Here is a 20,696-nt window from a genome sequence, read left to right on the forward strand (position 1 = left end):
TTTCAAGTGCATGTTCCATAACTCGTATCTGTTCCTCCAAATATTTTACGTGCTCTTTAACAAGCTTAACCTGAATTCTAGGACGCATCTAAACAAATTAAATACGAGATGAGTGATTGCAAAACCTGTTCTAGTTGATATTTTACCAACTTTTATAAATTAGTCAGTCTTATGGGTTTAAAATTAAGTTCACTCAAACACTATTCATACATATTCATATTACAATAGCTACGTTTCAAACACAGTTTATCGTCTACAAAAACAGGCCAATATGAATCTCACGACCCCCACACGATATAAAACCCACTAGCCATCGGTACCCGTTTCACGTGAATTATAGGCCTATATATTTTAAAATTTTGTACTTGTTTGAGAAAAATAATTTATGAAATAGTTATTGGTCAAAACGCATTGTGCTTTACTACACGCTGAACGATATTAATGACAAAGCAAAGAAATAACTAATTAGCTAAAAATCCGACACATTTAACATAACACAGGCACACACTGATTAAGTGACTTAAATGATTCCTTTTAAAAATCTGGCTATTCAATGGTCATTATGTTGTTTTTAAGTAATTTGTATTAGTTTGACCGATAAAATTGTATATATTTCATAGCGTAGGCCCAACGTCTTGATGAGTAGATCTATAGATCTAGATCGAAATCAAATTTGAATGAAGCAGTTCCTTTCTTTATAGTCTAAAATCTGAAGATTCTAGAATCTAGAATCTAGAGTAGATATAGTCTAAATCTAGATCTTACCGACTTATTAGCATATACGTCTAGTTTTTGCGTAGATTTAGATCTAGTCTAGATCTAGAATCTCTAGATCTAGAATCCAAATAGATAAAATAAATTGTATAAGTTTAGGTCGGAAAAATTGTATTGCATACATTTCATAGCGTACGTAGATCTAAATAAAATTTGAATGAAATAGTTCATTTCTTTTTATTCTATACTCGGCAGATGACGTCATTAGTTAATGTAAAAACATTAGTGACATCATTGTTTCATGGGTTCTTTTTCACAACAATAAACACTTTTCCTGTTGCATAATTAAAACTGTTTTTCTACATTCGAATATGCCTTTTTTATTTTTCTTCTTTAAATAAAATGTTGGTTATACATTTAAAACATCTACCATATTATTTTCAACAAAAGTCCGTATCAAGTTCTACATATATCGCTGAAGATTCTGATGTGAAAAGAGAGAGAGAGAGAAGTGCGCATATTGGCTTTTATATATTAGGATATTTTAATTTTTCTCTTAAGGCTATAGTCCCCTACATATTTTATTTTAACATACATTTCATTCCTCAACCTTAACTCTAACTTTTTAATCCATAAACCACATCCTCATCGGTACACCTACTTTACGAACAACCCAAATCTTAATCTCATATTTACACTTTCAGAAACACAAGTTCTACAACATAATTTCTACCATAATTAATACGGTCATAATGAACGACATAGTCATATTCTACCGGAAGTAAAAGTAATGTTAGAATATCTCGATTTATTGATCAACTAAACTCAAAATATGTACATGTTACCATTATATGATTATGATACAACTTATGTATTATTTACCTACGTTAATTTGACCTCAGTCCTTATAGTTGTCAGATTGAAGGATGTAAATATTGTCTGTTTGGTTTGTTTTACGGCTAGAAACTAGCTTGTAAGTAAAACTGAAACAGCTTAATGGGAAATCCCGAAATTAACTGCTGTTTAGGTAACAAAGTTGTCAAGACGACAAAGTTTCACACACGTAGATTTGTTATTTAGAGTTTTTAGTTGGCATTACTTTGATATTAATATAGAATTGAAATTGTAAGTAACATTTAATGTGTTGTGTGTAAGAAACAGTATTACCTAATATCTTTTACTTTAAAAGTCTTTACACATATGTTATTTTAAATAGGTCACTAGGCCAACCGCACACAACACGTCTTACACACAACTACACACATGTACTATCGCTAACATACAACACAAAAACATAAACTTACGGTGCCACTAACAAAGCAGGACGATTTGATTTCGAACTTAAAATAAATGTTTTATAGGTTATTGTTGATTTATAAATAAATGAACGCACGATATCTTAAAGTGCTCTTCTTTTAGTTTGAAAATCAAAGTTCATATAAAGTCAACCAAAGTTCTTACACGTAATTTGAACCCCAAATCAAAACACAAATGATAGCTCACATAATGTTTATTAATTTCATGATAATTTATGACGTGTGTGTTACTGTAAGGTGCCGGGGATCGGTGGATATTAAACGTTCTGGTATATATGCACGATAATTTATATATATTAATACATTATTTTTAAAAGTGACCGTTATATTATTATTTAGATGCCTTCAAGAATTCAGGTCAAGCTTGTTACAGAGCACAAGAAATATTTGGAACAACAGATACAATTACTGGAACCTGTTATAGGAGATATGAAAAATGTAAGTTTCTACCAACTTACAATAATCTTTACATTTTCGTGTTCAAACAAACGTTCATACATTCAACAAGATGTAGTGTTAAAAGTTTAATTGATGTTGTGCATTTCTAACAAAAAACCCATTAAAATATGAACGGTAGAAACATAAATGATATTGTCTTTCATCATAGGTTGTAGCAAAAAGTAAGGCGTGGCTAGAAGAAAAAACTGACCAATCATCTGTCAGCTACATCGAGCTATCACAAGAACTGGACACAGCAGCCACGGCCTTGTTGGATGTGACGTCACATATTTTAAGTCAATACTTTAATAGTTTTTATAATTTAAAATCTCAAAGCCTATAGTCATGTAGACTGTGTGTTCAGTAGTAAGCGCTTCTATTGAGAAAAATGCAATGGATTTTTTAAAAGTTTAATTTAAAGACATTGCAAACACTATGTTAAACGAATATAATTTTATTCTGTCGACCGACTAACAAACCACTTTCATTTATATAAATTCGTTATTTCACTAGAGACTCTTAATTTGTTAAACAAAATTGAAGAATGTACAATCGCATTGTGCAACTTTACTCGCCCTAAGACACGTTTAAAGGGAAATAAGGATTTATTGAAAGTTATACGTTTGTTAGATAATTTGGTATCTACTATTAAATTCCTAAACAGACGTGTAAAAGAGAAACATCATGTGCGACTTGTACAGTGGCGTAGCGAGGTCGGGTGTCACCCGGTGCGGCACTTAATGGTGTCACCCCCCCCCCCCCAGAGGCGAAGCGACTCTTCCCGGGGACAAGCTTTCAATTTTCGATTTGAACCCCCCCATCAAAAAAACTTTCGATTTGCACCCCCCCCCCTCAAAGTTTCGATTTGCACCCCCCCCCCCCCCCGCTTCAAATTTTTCTCTATATATTTTTACTATTTTTGCCTTGGTGTCACCCCCTTAAATGGTGTCAACGGTGCGGTCCGCACCCCCCGCACCCCCCTCGCTAAGCCTCTGGACTTGTATACTCTAGACATTTTGGAATACTTTGTGTTTATCTATATGTTGATCATATTCAAACTTTTTGTTTTCATCAGAGTGTTTCATCATAATTATACATTACAGTTTTAAATATATAAGCAGTTATCATATTGTATGCACCAAAATCATCGTTTATTTAACGGCAATTTAAAAAAAAACCAGACGAGGACAACTTGGATGTCAACAAACCAACGCCATCTTTACCACAGCCTGACACACAGACAACAGCCACATTTCTAACAGTAGAATCAACAAGACAACTCATCACACAAGTTCAACATACAGCTGGTATATTAAAGTATTCTTTGGCATAACACGTAAAATAGCATCATCATATACCTTGATGTAATTTCATTTTAACACTATATTTTTCAAGATTTTTGATATTTTAAATTACCAACTTATAGTTGACTATCCTCAGTTGAAGAACATCCTGACCTAGAGCGTAGACTCGCCTATATTGAAACAACACTATCTTCACTACAGGACACACAACACAAGTCTACAGATGACATATCAGAAATAAAACAATGGAGAGACAACTTTGTAACAGAACAGAGTGACATGGGGGTAAACATTGAACAACTGACTAAAAAACAAAAGCAGAATGTTAAAAACCTCAGAAAACAAATGAGTGAACAAGATAACAAAGTAAAGGAGCTGAACAAAGAAATTGAAAGTTTAAAAGAAAAAGAATCCAATTCAAACAAAACACTAGAGAAACTGTCTCTAGATATGAAGGAAAATGAAAACAACTTACACAAAATAAGTAAAGAGATGCAAGATCACAGAGATAAAACAGACATAATCGCACATACAATTAAAAGACATTCTAATCTGATTTGTTCTTTACAAGAAGAATTAAAAAATAATGAGGCTTATACAGATAAGAGTAATGACATATTGGCAAAGGTAAATATTTAGTTTAGCAATTTTAAAAAAAAAACATGTGCTACAAGTTAATATTGTATTGTAATAAAGTATCGCTGTAGTTTGCTCTAGAGCAGGTTCAGGGGTCTCCAAACTACGGCCCGTGGGCCGGATGCGGCCCGTAAGGTCCTCTCATCCGGCCCGCGGCGATCTTTTTGTCCACGGAAAAACGTTTGTTGGTGATGGCTGATGAACTTTGCCCAGAAAAATCATAGACATGTTTGGAATTAACTGGCCCCCGAACTGAAATTTGATAGTTAATGCGGCCCTCGGACTGAAAAGTTTGGAGACCCCTGCTCTAGAGCTTCAAATATTTTTTATAGTTTCTAAAATAGAAAAAATAATCTTCGCTTCTGGCCTAAAAATTCACATTTAACTTACATTGTTTGTAATTATATATATATATATATATATATATATATATATATATATATATATATATATATATATATATATATATGTGTGTGTGTTATGTCCGTCGTTACAGCTAGGCGTTATGTACATAATCGTACAACAAAGAATGATGCCCATTGACAAAATGATTCATATACTCAATAAGAACTTTCAGACTAGGGAGTTAACTCTAAATAAACCGGGAGTGATCTCCCCTAAACTTTCTCGAATATTCTTATATAAAACAACAGGGGATGGGAACTCGGGCTATTGACATGATTTTTACAAGCTTTTATTTAACTCACTTCCTCGTCAGTCGACAGTCTGTCTGTCTAGACGGAAACGCAGGAGTGAAAATTCGGACAGTTCTATTTGACCGACACGATTCACAGTTGGCACGTGGGTCAAGACATGAAGACAATGCAATCTGAAACTAAATTTGACTTAATTGGATGCCTAATTGATTTTTTATGAATTAATTAAAATTTGGACCGGATTAGTAGGCATGTCTAGCCAACCACACCACACGCGTCATCAGCTTCAATAGCGTCAATGGCTGCGTTCAAAAACCATTGCGCGCCTACTGAACGTGATGTTCAGTAGGCGCGCAATGGTTTTTAGTCATGTAACTCTATTGTAAATAAAACATGTAAAGTACTGAAAAAAAAATTCATAAAAAACGTTTTAATAACAAGCTTTTATGTAATGATGCACTAAAAAGTAGAAAATAAATTATAGACTACTATTTAAATAACTATAAAGAAAAGCGTGGGTGTCTTCCTTAACATTACTAAAGGTATCCAATAGATACTAAAGTGACCCACGCTTTTCTTTATAGTTATTTAAATAGTAGTCTATAATTTATTTTCTACTTTTTAGTGCATCATTACATAAAAGCTTGTTATTAAAACGTTTTTTATGAATTTTTTTTAATCCATTTTAAATACTTAAAGTTTTAAAAATAGAATAAAATCTCGTAGACAAAATAATTGCACGCCAAGTGAACTAGTGAACGCCAAATAAAAAAGTGCACAATAGCGCGCAATATTATTAGTACTTTAAAAATTTACATTAGTTTTTTGAGAAATCGGAAGTAGCGTAAATTACTAATTCCGGTCAACGGAAATTAATCAAAATTTAACAGAAGGTAGAGAATTAGATCTTTTACTTACATGTGAAATTTCATTTATCTATCTGAAATAGTACTCAAGTTATAGGCTTTTGAAAAATTCAAAGTAGGAAAAGTACTACTTCCGGTTATCGGAAATCGCTCAAAAGTTGATACGGATCTACGATTTTGATAAAATACTTATATATGAAATTTCATCAACCTAGCTATAACGGTACTCAAGTAATCGTGTTTACACACGGACACACACACAGACATACGGACAGAATTGCAAAGCCCAGTTTTTCAGACTGGATTACGCATAAAACCTCTTAATTTTGATAAATCTGGATTGATAATTTTTGCCCGATTAAAATAAGTCCTCTATACTTCGGATGTGATGAAGGACTGAGGTGTAATACGGTGAAAATTGTTAAAATTTCAAGTGATTTTTGTGCACGATTACAATACTTTCTCTATACTTCGTATATACGAGAAAGTAAAAAGGTAAAAATCAATACAATGTATTAGGCAGAATTCATTTCTTTTATTTTTGAACTGCTGTCATCTCTTATCATCTCTAGACAAAATACAAGGTATACCTTTTTTTAAAAAAAAATTACATTGAAGTGCATGTAAGGCAATTATGAAATTATTCTTAAAATTTGAAAGAATAAAAAAAAAATATAATTTTATTGGTTCAGATAGGAATAATAGAAAAAGATATCTTGACATTGGTGACTGATTTTAAACTACTTGGTGAGTTTTTTATTTAAATGCGAGAGTAACATTTTGTTTTCGATAATTCTATACAATTTGTACAATGTGTGTGTGTGTGTGTGTGTGTGTGTATGTGTCCCCGTCACTCCTCCATCACCTGAGTTACTTATATTTTTGACTGAAAAAAGTTAAATTATAAGTGGATTCTTATTTAAATATATAATGACAGCGTATGAGAATCCGTAAGTGTGATGCCTAATTGAACTTAGCGTTGCTTTTAAATGAAGACTAGACTACCCGTTATCCATAGATATTTGTGGGTTTCGGGGTCATCCATAAATGACATCGCGTTTGTCACTTATCATCACAAAATAACCAGACCCCACATTCAAAAAATACGTCACAGCTCCGACGTTTTTGTCTTTTACAAAAAACTTAATACGGCAGAGCATGGATTTATATGCTGAGGTCACAAAAACAGGACATCTCTACTTCACCTGCCAGTGTCCCGCCAACTCAGACATGTTTTTGTCTTTAAAACACCGATTTCAGCTGAGCATAGGTCTGACCACACTACCCCTTTTATATGCTGACGTTACAGGTGAACTCTACACCTACCCAACTCTACTTCACCTGCCCAGTGTCACGCCAAGTCTCAGAAAACATGTTTTTATTGTTTAAAAAAAAGATTCCGGCCGAGCATAGCTCTGATCACACTATCCTTCATATCCATTCATATGCTTAGGCAAAGAAACAGGTGATACCTGCCCTGTATCCCGCCAAGTTCCGATAGGCAACTTTATCATTCACATCTAAAAAAAAGTTTATAAAAAAATAAAAATAACAATGACATGATGTGTCTCGAACCTAATACACAAAGATCTTATCTATCTAGTCTCGTGAAAACAGGGACGTAACTACGGATATATTCTACTTTTATTCTAGATCTATAACTTTTCCTTCGACAGCTGATTTGTAGATTCTAGATCTAGAGACAGTTATCGTATACTAAAATAAAAAGAACTGTTGAAAATTGAAAATGGTGTTGGAACCTAATAAAAATAGAAAACGGACGTATCGTTAAAGCTATAGCCGGCAGAACATTAGCTTTATAACGCGTTAAACATTTGAATGGGAAACAAAATCTTCGATGGAAGCCGCCATTATTGTTGTAACCAAACGGAAAAGCAAAAAAACAACAACAAATAAACAAAGAAATAAATAATCAAATATGTAAACAAACTTGAGTTTTAGTAGTATAAAGATAGATGGATGTTATGTCAGAAAAACTCAATTCTAGATTTAAAATCAATGCCTATAAAAATACAAGAAATAATTAAGATGTAATGTAACACCACATTTTCACCATTTTCTCATTTTCGTTTGAGAGTTCTTAGCCCAGATGACTGCACATTAGCTAATCACCCAGGGTTAGGAACCTAAGCAGTCATTACTATTTTTTTTTAATTCAATATTCCCATTCCGAACACGGCTTGAGGAAAATCGTAAATCACGCAATTGTCTCTAATTATTGCAATTATTTTAAGTTTGGTTTAATAATGTATTAAATAATTATTCATATAACGTTTGGATAAGAAAGAAACCGCCTCATAATTATTATGATTGTGATTCAGATTAAGTTAATCACGGGTTTTGGTTTGTTTTTTTCCCCCAAACAACAAAATAGAAATATGGTGCACCAATGCAATGAATGCATAAGCAACGTGCTACAACCACCAACGCGCATCGCCTTTTTGTCCCTGATTAGTATATATATATATGACCAAGTAGTAGTAGTAGCTGCCAGCAGCATGTGTGACGTTCTTTGTTAGGTCTTGTGCGACCCCTTCCTCACGGCACCCAAATGCGACAGAGGCGCGTACAACCTCCTGTCTGTAGGTTTTCGTCAACGGTCTAGCAAATCCCACCTCTAGTCCGAGGACACCTCATTTGGTACCGATCCACCCACCTGATATAAAGAAGCACACTCTGCCCGCAGGTTCAATATTACTTCACTTTATTCCTTCATGAATAATCACAGTTCATAATTAGGTGAATCTCAACAGACCTCCACTGTCACAGGCCCACACACTGTATCACTCCGTAACTCAATCTACTAACACTTGGATCTCACATCTTCTGTCTCTCAGCTCACATCTTCGATCTCTACGTTTCTGCATACATCTGTCTCGCTCTACATCTTCTATTTGGCTCTCCTCATACCCAAATGTATCGCTCTTATATACACACACAGTCACACGCAGATGTACATCCGGTGTTGTCAACAATGTCAAACCATTCTATTTCGATACCAACTATTGCATGGTTTCTATTAATAGTTTGTCCATTTGGCTTCAAGTTTACACGTCAAATTCTATATTAGTCCCATCATCTACGTCACAACAGTTTCATTATGACTATAAATAACTCTAACTAAGTTCAGTCTTGGCCTTGACCTCTATGACAACCAAATAAGTTGTTTTTGTAACTACACTAGTTACACACATATATATATATATATATATATATATATATATATATATATATATATATATATATATATATATATATATATATATATATCCAGGCTATCAAAGGCCTGCTCATAATCTATGATATTAATATAGAGAGATAAGTTGCAGGGTAGCAATTTGGTCTACGCATGACCTTTCTTTCCTAAAGACCGTCTGTTGATCTCAAAAATGGGGATCTATCACTTCCTTCATTCTGTTTAACAATATTATGTTGAAGACTGCCTAGGATGGACACAAGGGTTATCCCTCTATAGTTAAGGCATGCACTAAGATCGCCTTTCTTTGGAAGTTTTATAAGTAGTACCTCCTTCCATTTATCTTCCAAAATTTTCTTGAAGAGTGTGTATAGTAGTGTGGTGCTAGTTTCTATATCTACTGCCGGTATACTATCTATTCCTGGAGCCTTCATTTTTTGTGCTGCTTTATAGCTTTATGTATCTCGTCTTTTGAAGGTGGGTTACAGTCTATAGGTAGATTACTTTCAGCTGGTGGTATGTCTTGCGTGCATTATGGTGTTGGTCTATTCAGTAGTCCTTCAAAATGTTCTGCCCATCTCTTCCTCTGTCCTTCCACTAGCCTTGGTCTTCTCTAGCCTCTCTGGCTTACTGTACTTCCCAGATATTTTCTTAATTGTATTGTACATGTCCCTATTATTACTATGGCACAGTGCTTCTTCCGCTTCTCTCGCCAGCAGTTCTAAATAACTCCGTTTGTCTTTCCTTGTGCATTTCTTGACATTTTTGTTTGTTTCAGTGTATTCTTCCAGTGCTTTTAATTTAGCAGCCCGTGTACGGCTGTTGTTTAATGTTGCCTTCTTTCGTTTTCTCACTTCAATAATTTTCATAGTATCTGCTGAAATCCATTCCTTAGTTTGTATTTTGATAGGGCCTAGCATTTCTTCACATGTTGATGTAGATATTTTTTAAGGTTTTATCCTTGTTTTCTCTATCGTCTTTTCCTCTATTAGCTCTTGTAGGACCTGAAACCTATTGGAAATATGGAGTTTAATAAATTGAGTTCAGAGTTTAGAGAGGTCCTTCAGCAGGCCAGTGTTATACCTGTATTTCCTTTTGTTTTCCAACATGTTTTTCTTGAGTTTGAGTTTTACTTTAGCTACCAGTAGGTGATGGTCTGAAGCAACATCTGCTCCTCTCTTGACACGTACTTCTTGATACATATATGGTCCATCTGGTTTTCTGTAGACAGGTTGGGTGATACCCAAGTAGCTTTATGTATGCTTTTGTGATGAAAGAGACTACCTCTAATTACGAAATTGCTTGTGGCCAGTGGCGTAGCCAGGATCGTCTCAAGGGGGGGGGTTCCAATTTTTACCCGGGGACAAACTTTCGATTTGCACCCCCCCCCCCTCAAACTTTCGATTTGCACCCCCCCCCCCTCAAACTTTCGATTTGCACCCCCCCCCTCAAACTTTCGATTTGCACCCCCCCTCAAACTTTCGATTTGCACCCCCCCCCCCCCTCAAACTTTCGATTTGCACCCCCCTCAAACTTTCGATTTGCACCCCCCCTCATACTTTTTATATATACCGAGGGGTCTATGGGGGGGGGGAGTTATGACCCCCCCTAACCCCCCTGCCTACGCCACTGCTTGTGGCACACAAGTCTGCAAATCTTTCTCCATTTTCGTTTATCTCACCTAAACCCTGCTGTTCCATACATTCTCCATATCCTCTGTTCTTGCTTCCAATCTTAGCATTAAAGTCGCTAATGAGTATAAGGATGTTTCTTTTTGGGCGGTTCTGGATGGTCATTAGCCTGTTGTAAAATTCATCTTTGTACTCTTCTTTGCTGTCATTTGTTCGTGCGCAGACCTGTATTATGTCCATGTTTATTCGTCTTATTTTAGTTTTAAAGGTAGCTGTTATAATCCGCGGGCAGTGTGCCTCCCATCCAATGAGAGCCCTATGTGCTTGGTATGATAGCACGAGTGCAACTCCTTGAGTATGTGGTGTATTTTCATCCTCATGACCTGAGTACAGCAGTAACTCTCCTGTTATCAGCCTTTTTTTGTCCTGAGCCTGTCCACCTTGACTCGCTGACACTCAGGATAGCTATTTTATAGCGTCTCATTTCTGCTGCTACTTGTGTTGCTTTTCCGGACATTCCAAGCTCCAATATTGATGGTGGACCTGGTGGAAATAATGGTGGTTGACCTGATAGTTTCCAATACATATTGGCTTTCACCAACCGGCTTCATAAAGTCTCCATCAGGAGATCCATTTTTCCCCTGGTCCGAGCTGTATGTATATCTTTTTGTCCGCGTTTCTGAAGCGAGTAATTAGTTTTACGATATAAGTTTACTGACCTTATGCTCAACCCCCTACCTGGAGGACCGAGGTGCTAGCTTTCGTCTGACCCCTACCCGCGCAGACCTTCCCAGCTTGGTTGCACCTGCCAGGAGTTAACACTCCCGCTGGTGTAGCTTTGGGGGTAGTCGGGGTACACAAGCTGTCAAGCCACGACAAGGCCCTAGCACCAGATGACAGGCATTTAATAAACTTACATTATTACTTTAACACTGCTAACTGCCGGCTATTGATTTGTTGCCGTGGAATTAGGCCTAACTACAACTACTGTTGTTACTATATCTTAGTTTTTATTAAATAAAAAATGTCGTCTGTAAACTGTAGTCACAGATGGCTGCTTTCACAGGAGCAGGGGGGGTGGTGCGGATAATCGTCATTCACGAACTACTGATAGTGTTTTAAAGCAAAATATTTTCAGTCGAATTTACACATTATGAAGTGCTGAAAGTAGAAAATATTGCAACTAAATAGCGGCGTATGGTACGCCGCAGGTCGGCACGTATGATACATTGCTGACACGTTCATGTTTGGAGAATGTCATATAATATATTTACTCAACACAATATTTTATTTGAGATTTTACAGCAATGAATCGAATTTTATATAATGACAGATCTAAAATTCTCTTATAATGTAATGTATTGTATTTTAATTTGTTCTATGTTAAAACTTTCTTTATATTGACGAGACATAAAGCGGCTATGTTGTAAGATTGGACTAACTATTAGAACAATGTATCCCGGTTAACTTATATATCGGACATAGTCATGGTACGCTTACATGTTGGCCCTAAGCAAATATTTTAGATTTAATTCAATTCTGACAAAACTGTCCCTTTACACACATACATTTTTATAATTATGTACGATAATTAAGACAATGTTTTATTTTGACAGAGACCCGTGTATGTCAGCATTACACCTGTCAAATTCACCTTGAAAATGACACACCTGTAACCACTGGATTAATTATTTCTACATTCTCTGTGCTGAGGGAACATAACGGCAACCATTTTAATGAAACAACAGGAAAACTTGAAGCACCAGATGATGGTTTATATCTGGTTATTGTGACGTTAGTAGCCGGTGGAAATAATCCAATTTTGGTTAAAGTAGCAGTCGGAGAACTAAAATATAAAACTATTTATGTGAAACCTGACAATATTTCTGCTTGCGGATCAACTGTAGTTCCGTTGAAGAAAGGTCAAGAACTATATTTTAAAGTTCAACAATCAGGACCAGGATCTTTCCTGCAAAAAGGAAGCGGTTTCACTATTTTAAGAATTTAGCTGAAAGATTAAATATAGTTGTATTTGTAAACCAAAAATTTAAAATCAAAATACAATTTTTAATTTTAGTTGAATATTACCTTAAGGGTACATTCTCGCTATGAGCTTATAATTAAATTCATACACTGAAGAGGTAGCGGCGTGGCTATGCGATAGAGTAAAAGGCTGTTAACTCGAAAGTCTCAAGATAGAATCTTGGTCCAGGCTAGTAGTGCGTACCTTAGCCTCATTAGCTCTGATGTCTGCCTAACTCTTTAATTAAAACTTTTTTTTATATGCCGAGGTGAAGAAACATAAGAACTCTATTTCATCTGCCAAATGGATCGTTAGGTATGAAGAGGATTATTTACTTTATACACTGGAGATAACATGATTTTTTATAACTCTACCTAGCATTAATTTTACTGCATATAATATTAAGACTGTATATTTGTAATATTATTAAATCATAAATATTATTTATGCCTGAAACATATAATTGTATTTTGCAAATTTAACATTTTTGTTTGTATTGGAAATATATATTTTTATTATTACGTAATAAAATTTGGTTCTTATTATACATTTGTTAAATATCTACTGCTGTCCCATGTGTTGTAGAAAACCTTGTTAAATAGGTATTGCTTTTAGCAATAGTATGTGTATGAATCATTTCTTCACTATAGACCAGTGGTTCCCAACCTTTTTCGAGTGGCGACCCCCTTTTATAAAAAGTAAGTGAACCGCGACCCCCATAAAATTAAAAAGCCGAATTTAGTATGGGAATTTATAAGCACTAAAATAAGATTTTCTAGAAGACTTTCAATATGAACTACTCTTGATAACTGTTTTAATACGATGAGTAAAATTGCATGCTATTTACTAAACATTCGCGGTTAAGTTATTGTTAACGCCAACCTATGTCATTATCAACATTCAATTTATTTCTTAATTTTGTTTTTAATCGGAGAATAATGTTGAAAGGCTATTCTCGAAAAGTCGATCAATTTTACGTTTGGGTATGAATGGTGAATAATACACCAAAATTGTATGAGCAGTTTTTCATCTTAGGCGGAATCATTCTGCAAATCAAATAATTAATCTTGTAATTCATCGGGAATGCTGGCAACATCAAGGGAAGTGGAGAATGGGTAATGCGTAAATGCAGATTCTTCTTCTTTCAGCTCAGAGAAATAGCGCCGCAGTTCGTTTTCAAGAGATTCAAGATGCCCAGAAATCGCTTCTTTCAAAATTTTAATTATCTCACAATCACGTTCATCTACCACACTGCAGAGTTTCTCAAATGTACAACATTTCCAAGATTTATTTATTTTCTTCGCAAATTTTGCAGCTTTGATAAAAATGCTCCGAGATTATTATGGAAAGTAGTAATCCTCGTTCATTTTCCCTCAAGCGTCCGGTTAAGCTTACGTTGATGTTCGAATATATCTGCTAGGTATGATGCTCTCTCCAACAACTCTATGTCGTTTTAAGTATACCAAAAGGTCTTGTTTCCTTTGCACTTCCAAGAACAATTTGATTTCAGATTTCAATTCAAAAACACGATTCACAACAATTCATTTGACAGCCAGCGTACTGTAGTGTAGAAAAGCAGAACCTCGTGATCTATATTAATGTCTTTGCTCCAGATTAAATATACAGTACGACTGTTACTAGCAATGGAGTCTTGATGACGAGGGCGTAGGCTACTGGTAAATCACGCAGTCGTTAGGGAGCTAAATCTTTTCTGTTTTCTGAATGCCCGATTTTGACCTAAACCTGGATAGCGCACCATCCGTACAAACCCCCACAGCCGTTTTAACCAACTTTAATCTTCCAGATTAAAAAAAAATGTATTTATTTTCTCCATGCTATTTCACAAAATAGCAACTCTTCTTTGCTATCATCTGATTGAATATAGACAAAGACCAGCAACTGCGAACACGAACTCACGTCTGTTGATTTATCAACTTGAAAAGCAAACAATGGTGAACGCTTGATTTCATTAAAAATTTGTTATTTAGTATCCACGGACACGTCGGCTATAAGCCGCTGAGTAGTATTATTAGGCAGAGATATTTGTTGCATCTTTACTGCACTGGAATTCCCAAGAATTAACTTCACCATCTTCAACATGCAGCGTTTGATGAGATTTTCTTCTATTGTGTGTTTTTAGCGCAATTTCCATTCTGGAGAATTGCGTTTATTAACCCGTCATTTCTGGATGGATGGATGGATGAATGTGTGTTCGAAGCTTTAAATCGTATCTCCTCCTCAACGAAGCAATATCGAGGACTAGTTCCAAAAGCAATTATGTTAAACAAGTTACGAGGATGATAGTGGGCCAAAAAATTTCCGGAATTCCTTCCTGGATTTCCCAGAAAAGCCAAAAAACCTCGAAAAAATGCAGTTTTTGGCCCATATCTCGGCAACCAGACCACCTAGCAACTTGAAACATTTACCAATCGATTTCTGCCATAATTTAGAACAATATTTCCGAAGAAAGTTTTCAAAAATATTCTTTCGTTCGGTCACAAAAAATTTTTTGAATTAATTAAAATTTGGACCGAATTAGTAGGCATGTTTATCCAACCACACCACACGCGTCATCACGTTCAATAGCTGCACCATCACGTTCAATGGCTGCGCCATCACGTTCGGTAGCTACGCGCGCAATGGTTTTTAGTCATGTAACTCTATTGTAAATAAAACATGTAAAATACTGAAATTTTTTTTAATAAAAAACGTTTTAATAACTAACCAATGGTTTTACTAACCCAGCTCTTGATTTACGCTACGACAGAGCTATTTTTAGATAACATAAGGAAATTGCGCTTAAATTGTCACTAGACTTTTTAATTACCTTGTTTTTTTGCTTGGCATTTTCTATCGCGACTTCATTTGATGCTTGCGCTAATGCTGTATTTCCTTGGTGAAAACTTCCTGTTCGATCAGGTCTATGACGTACGTTTGCAACTAGCTTCATGCCGACGAAAGAACACGATATCTTTTTTGGTGTGTTCCGAATGACTCGTCTCAAATGACGTTTTAGTTTTGAAGATTTTATAAACTCGTGACAGAGAACAACTTTGCACAGTGGGCCTACGCTTTGCTTCTTCTCTATTTGAATTCCAGTTATGTTAGTAAAGCCGAACTTCAGATATTCTTCTAAATATTTATTTTTATTTTCTCATTACTTAGGTTTAGTATACCAATTGGCGACCCCCCAGAAAGCCCTTGGCGACCCCCAGGGGGGTCGCGACCCCCAGGTTGGGAACCCGTGCTATAGACAGATGATAAGCAAACATCTCAAAAACCATGTCTTAATATAATGTCGATTTCTTTACTCTTAACTTTGTCCGAGCACTACACAAAATGACACATAATTTCATTTAATTAAAAGTAAATTTTTGACCATTCTTCATGTCAACAACCACTGACCCATCAGTGCTAGTCCTGGCTGAGTTAACTGCAATAAACGTCCGCCACTGTTTCTTTTCCCATTCATCTAGGGTGGCACAGACGAGATATAAACCATCAAGTTTTGACACAAAGGTCCCTGTTGTCTGATTTAAATATTTACTGTTAAATTCTCTAACTTCACCAAATGTTTTAATTATTGAAGTGATTGTGACCGTTGTCTTATCTACCAGTTGGATATAACAACAACATCTGTTACATGCACGTATCGAGTAGAAAAAATATTTTACGTTATTGGTTTCACTACATTGTTACACGAACGTTAATTATTAGGTCCTCTTAAGTAATTTGACTTGAGTTTTTGGCCGGCTCTAAATCAAACCAATATACGCTTAATGGCTTTAATTACATAAACCTTTGCTAAGAGATAAAAACGAATTTTTTTTTAAATTTTAAATCCTTTCTTCGTAATTGTAAGTTAATGATTTTTTTGTGCATTCATGTTTAATTACTTATCTATGATTCATTATGGTCATGATATTTAGTTTTCAAGTATAAAACCGATTAACTCAAAGATAATTAAAATTAACCCAGAAATCACTGAATCAGCAGAATAATTGTATACTGTGGTAAGGTTATTCTGGAACTTACAAGCCTTTTCTCGCCACCACCGCAAATTATTCTGTTAGGTTATACACTTTAAGAACAGAACCCCTAATTGTCGTAATTATAATTGTATATCGTTTGACTAGTAAATAGATATAAACAACACAGAGTACAGCAAGACATATATCACTAAGATCAAAATGACACATATAGTCTCTATTGTCAGAATGCTGGTTAACTTTTTTCTATGGTCAAAGTATATTTTAAATCAAACCTTGATATACAAGAATGTTAATTATTTATATGATATTTTAACACATTTCTCAACCATCCACTGAAACATATTATAATTTTAAAGGCAGCACCACAATAAAACGCCAACCTTGCAATAGATTTTATGTCTGACATTTTGTTTTACTTCATGCTGTCTGTACCTAGACCCTAATGCAATAAAAAATACACCAAATGTGTAACAAAAAAACCACATGTGCACGATTATGTAAATATATTTAAACAGAATATACAGGTACAACAAAGATATTAAATTTAATACATAGTATGTTGTCTTTTTTAATTTTGATTGAAACTATCTTACTACTAGCAATTCATATTGTTTTAATCTATATATATAATTCTCTTCTTGGAGACGCTAGAAAACAAGCTGTAAGCGCGCTCCCCACCACACCACTCTACATGGTCTGGTGAGCTTTGGTTAACGCTAAATGTTTACAATCGTAGAGCCGGGTTTAGTGAAGGTTACTAGGTGCAGATAATTTAGTTTGAAACGATTTTGAACTTAGGAGAGGTAACTAAGAGGAGGCTGCTTTCACGGGGGGGGGGGGGGGCGTATAGGGTAGGGGTTGGGGGAAAGGAGGGTGGGGGTAGTATCGTCCTTAACGACCTACTGATAGTGTTTGAATACAAATATTTTCAGTCGCAGTATTGGTACTGTCGAATAAACAAATTATGAATTACTGAAAAGTTGAAAATAAAACAAATAATTAGCGGCGTATGATATGCCGCGGGTCGGCTCGTTAATTATAATTGGATAACATTTAGTTTAGGTTGTGTACAATTTTTAAATATTAGGTCATGACAGACTGGACATGTGGACCTAACGACACTGACGCTCCCACGGCCTAAATTCACAGTCGTTAATTTGTTTACGGTCCACATCAGCCCTGGCCGCCTCTACTGGAACATCTTTCTTTGATTCCTGCAACTCTCTGACCACAGACACGTCATCGACTTGGTCGGCCACAACAACAGCCAGGGTAAACAGCAGACAGGCAATCACGACAGCTTTCATTTTCTAGAAGAAAAACAGCTTATATTTTTTAAAAAATTCGCAAAAGTATTTTGAATCTAATAAAAAAAAAATACAATGTAAAACGAAATAGCCTTCTTGTAGTACAAAAACAGCTATATTGAAATAGAAAATTAAAAACAGTTTTGAAATTAACGTTAATTTAGATCACCTAATTTGTCTATCAACAATGAAAAGACAGACCATTTTAAAGCGAATAATGGTTTGTTTATGAATATTTAGTTGCAATCAAAATCTTGTTTGTTAATATAGACATTTTTAGAATTGATTCGTGGAGAAAAAATTTCATCTTGATCTAAAACATCAGCGATTTCAAAAACCTTAAACAAGCAAATTGTATTCCACATTGAAAGATTAACTTTTAAATTTGCAAATTTTAAAAATAATTTTCTAATTTCATTGTTATGGTACATTTGCATATTTACAAATAAGTTTTTTTTTTAAAATTTAGTTTGATCTAGAACAAAATATTTCAAAATGCTTTATAATCAAATCATTCGATTAACCCACTGAATTCGTTTGAGAACAACAAAACGATTAGATTATGTAACAGTTATCAAACTCCAACCTGTGAACACCTCCCTCTACGAATACCAAATGTTCCAACATGCGAACACCTCACTCTACCACGACTTATCAGACTAAACTTACCAAAAATATAGACTCACAGAGACTCAGGTAGACGAACACTGGTGTTTATAGACCCCTATGTCAAACAAATAACTTCTGATGTATAAATAGACATTACCATGTGTACAAACAATTTGTATGGAAAAAAGTATATATATATATATATATATATATATATATATATATATATATATATATATATATATATATATATATATATATATACATATATATATATATATATATATATATATATATATATATATATATATTTGTGTGTGTGTGTATATGTATATATATGTATATATGTTGGCTGTATATATATATTGTATACAATAAGTGCTTGGAAAACAACGTTTTACTGTATTAGTTTTCTAAAATGAATTTAAAAACGTGTATGCAAACGTTTTTATACTCCTTACCTTTGTAAAACTGAACTGGTTTTGTTGCAACAAACAAGAGACTACTTGCCCGTGTGTATGACTATACACCTTGCTTTAAAATGGATTCAGCTAAGTAGCCGGAATTTATACAATTTGATCACATGATCGATATCAGCTGGAGCAGATTATAGTGTCTAGTAGCTTAATTGGGAACAAGAGAACAGGATTAAGTTATTAAGGTATAATATTTTAGGTGATCATTATGTATGTTTCTTTCAGACGTTTTTTTTCCGGTGGGGGGGGGGGGGAGAATTCTCTTGATACTTTTCATTAGAGAGGGTGGGGGCGGACTAAATTTCCGAGGGGGAGAACAATGGTAAAAGTATATTTTCTATATAAATTCAAATTCGATCTTTGGAGGGAAGGAAGGGAGGGGGGGGGGGGGGGGCTGACCGTAGACGTTTTCGTCTACCCCTCTCCCCTCCCCCCACCCCCCCGAAGAGATGCCTGGAAGAAACAGATCGTTATTTGAAAATTTATTAATTGGGAAATACATGGTTGTACTTAGATTACACTCACAATGGATAGCAGCTATGCTGTTAATGTATACAATATTGCAAAGGGTTACTTAAAAATAACATGTAAAAAGATTTGTTTCAAAGACATTCCAATACACAATCTAACACCACGTGTTTCAATTTTAGCCTTAAGGCTAAATTCCCGGATTAGGAACACATTACGTTCTTATTAAAGTGTATATTTACTAATCGCTGCGTGCATTTATTACGATGCTACAATCTGGATAGTGGGCGTTATTAGTTTGTGTTTGATATGTGATGAATACTCTAAGACCTGATTGTTAACGGTAAAAAGAATAATTGTACCGTAATACTGAAAATAATATGATTCAACTAATAAAAGGGAATTAAAAGCAAGTGTATAGTAAAATATGTAGTAGTCTACGGTCTCGTGAACTAAGTCACGTGTAGGGTAAGCTCTGAAATTGGTACTCACATTTAGTAGCTAGTAACAGTAAGAAGAATCAATGATGAAAGCCAGGTTTGATGAACACTTGTCTTTGCAAGGGTTTACAGCATGTAAACGTAATTATCAATCCAACGAACACGGGTCAACTCAATGCCCGCAGTTTACTGCCTGTGTAAAATTATAAGCTACTTAATAAACACAACTGTAACTACAAGAGTATGCTACATAAGAATGTATTAGACTTTGAAAATACTTAGAAACATTGATAAAAATTATGAGTTACAAAAAATGTTTAGTATGTAAATGATACTTCTTTTACTTCTTCGTTCTTAATTTCAGTCTTGGAAGGGATCCCCCTCCAATACAATTAAAAATACGCGTCAACTGGTTATGCGCCATTCATTGACTCCGATTTCAGCCTGCTTTTTTATTTGCTTCCATAGCCTTTGTCCAAGCAAGAACAAACTACAAGGCAGCAGTTGTTTGATTTTGGAGTGAGTTATCTCACCTAGATAAATGGATGTCCCCAGCTAACGAGCCTCATCTACCCGAGTATTCGAACTGGAGACATTTAGCAA

The 20,696-nt window shown here is 34.9% G+C and overlaps 1 protein-coding gene across 1 annotated transcript; it reads left to right on the forward strand.

The window, feature by feature from the left end:
- Nucleotides 1–1,629: 1,629 nt before the first annotated feature.
- Nucleotides 1,630–13,245, forward strand: LOC131947353 (uncharacterized). Its single transcript, XM_059308551.1, has 7 exons — nt 1,630–1,839; nt 2,370–2,468; nt 2,638–2,764; nt 3,650–3,775; nt 3,909–4,399; nt 6,623–6,677; nt 12,395–13,245. The coding sequence occupies exons 2-7, from the start codon at nt 2,370–2,372 to the stop codon at nt 12,784–12,786; spliced, it is 1,290 nt and encodes a 429-aa protein (XP_059164534.1). The 5' UTR covers nt 1,630–1,839; the 3' UTR covers nt 12,787–13,245.
- Nucleotides 13,246–20,696: the final 7,451 nt, after the last annotated feature.

The sequence above is a fragment of the Physella acuta genome, unplaced genomic scaffold (assembly GCF_028476545.2).
Source record: "Physella acuta isolate Inbredline_101_S28 unplaced genomic scaffold, ASM2847654v3 ptg000592l, whole genome shotgun sequence".
Lineage (NCBI taxonomy): Eukaryota > Metazoa > Mollusca > Gastropoda > Physidae > Physella > Physella acuta.

Bases quoted from the DNA above. Each gene is read 5' to 3' on its own strand.
- LOC131947353 (XM_059308551.1), top strand. From the start codon at position 2,370: ATGCCTTCAAGAATTCAGGTCAAGCTTGTTACAGAGCACAAGAAATAT. The intron at 2,469-2,637 runs GTAAGTTTCTAC...CTTTCATCATAG, and splicing joins TTATAGGAGATATGAAAAAT to GTTGTAGCAAAAAGTAAGGC. The intron at 4,400-6,622 runs GTAAATATTTAG...TTATTGGTTCAG, and splicing joins GTAATGACATATTGGCAAAG to ATAGGAATAATAGAAAAAGA.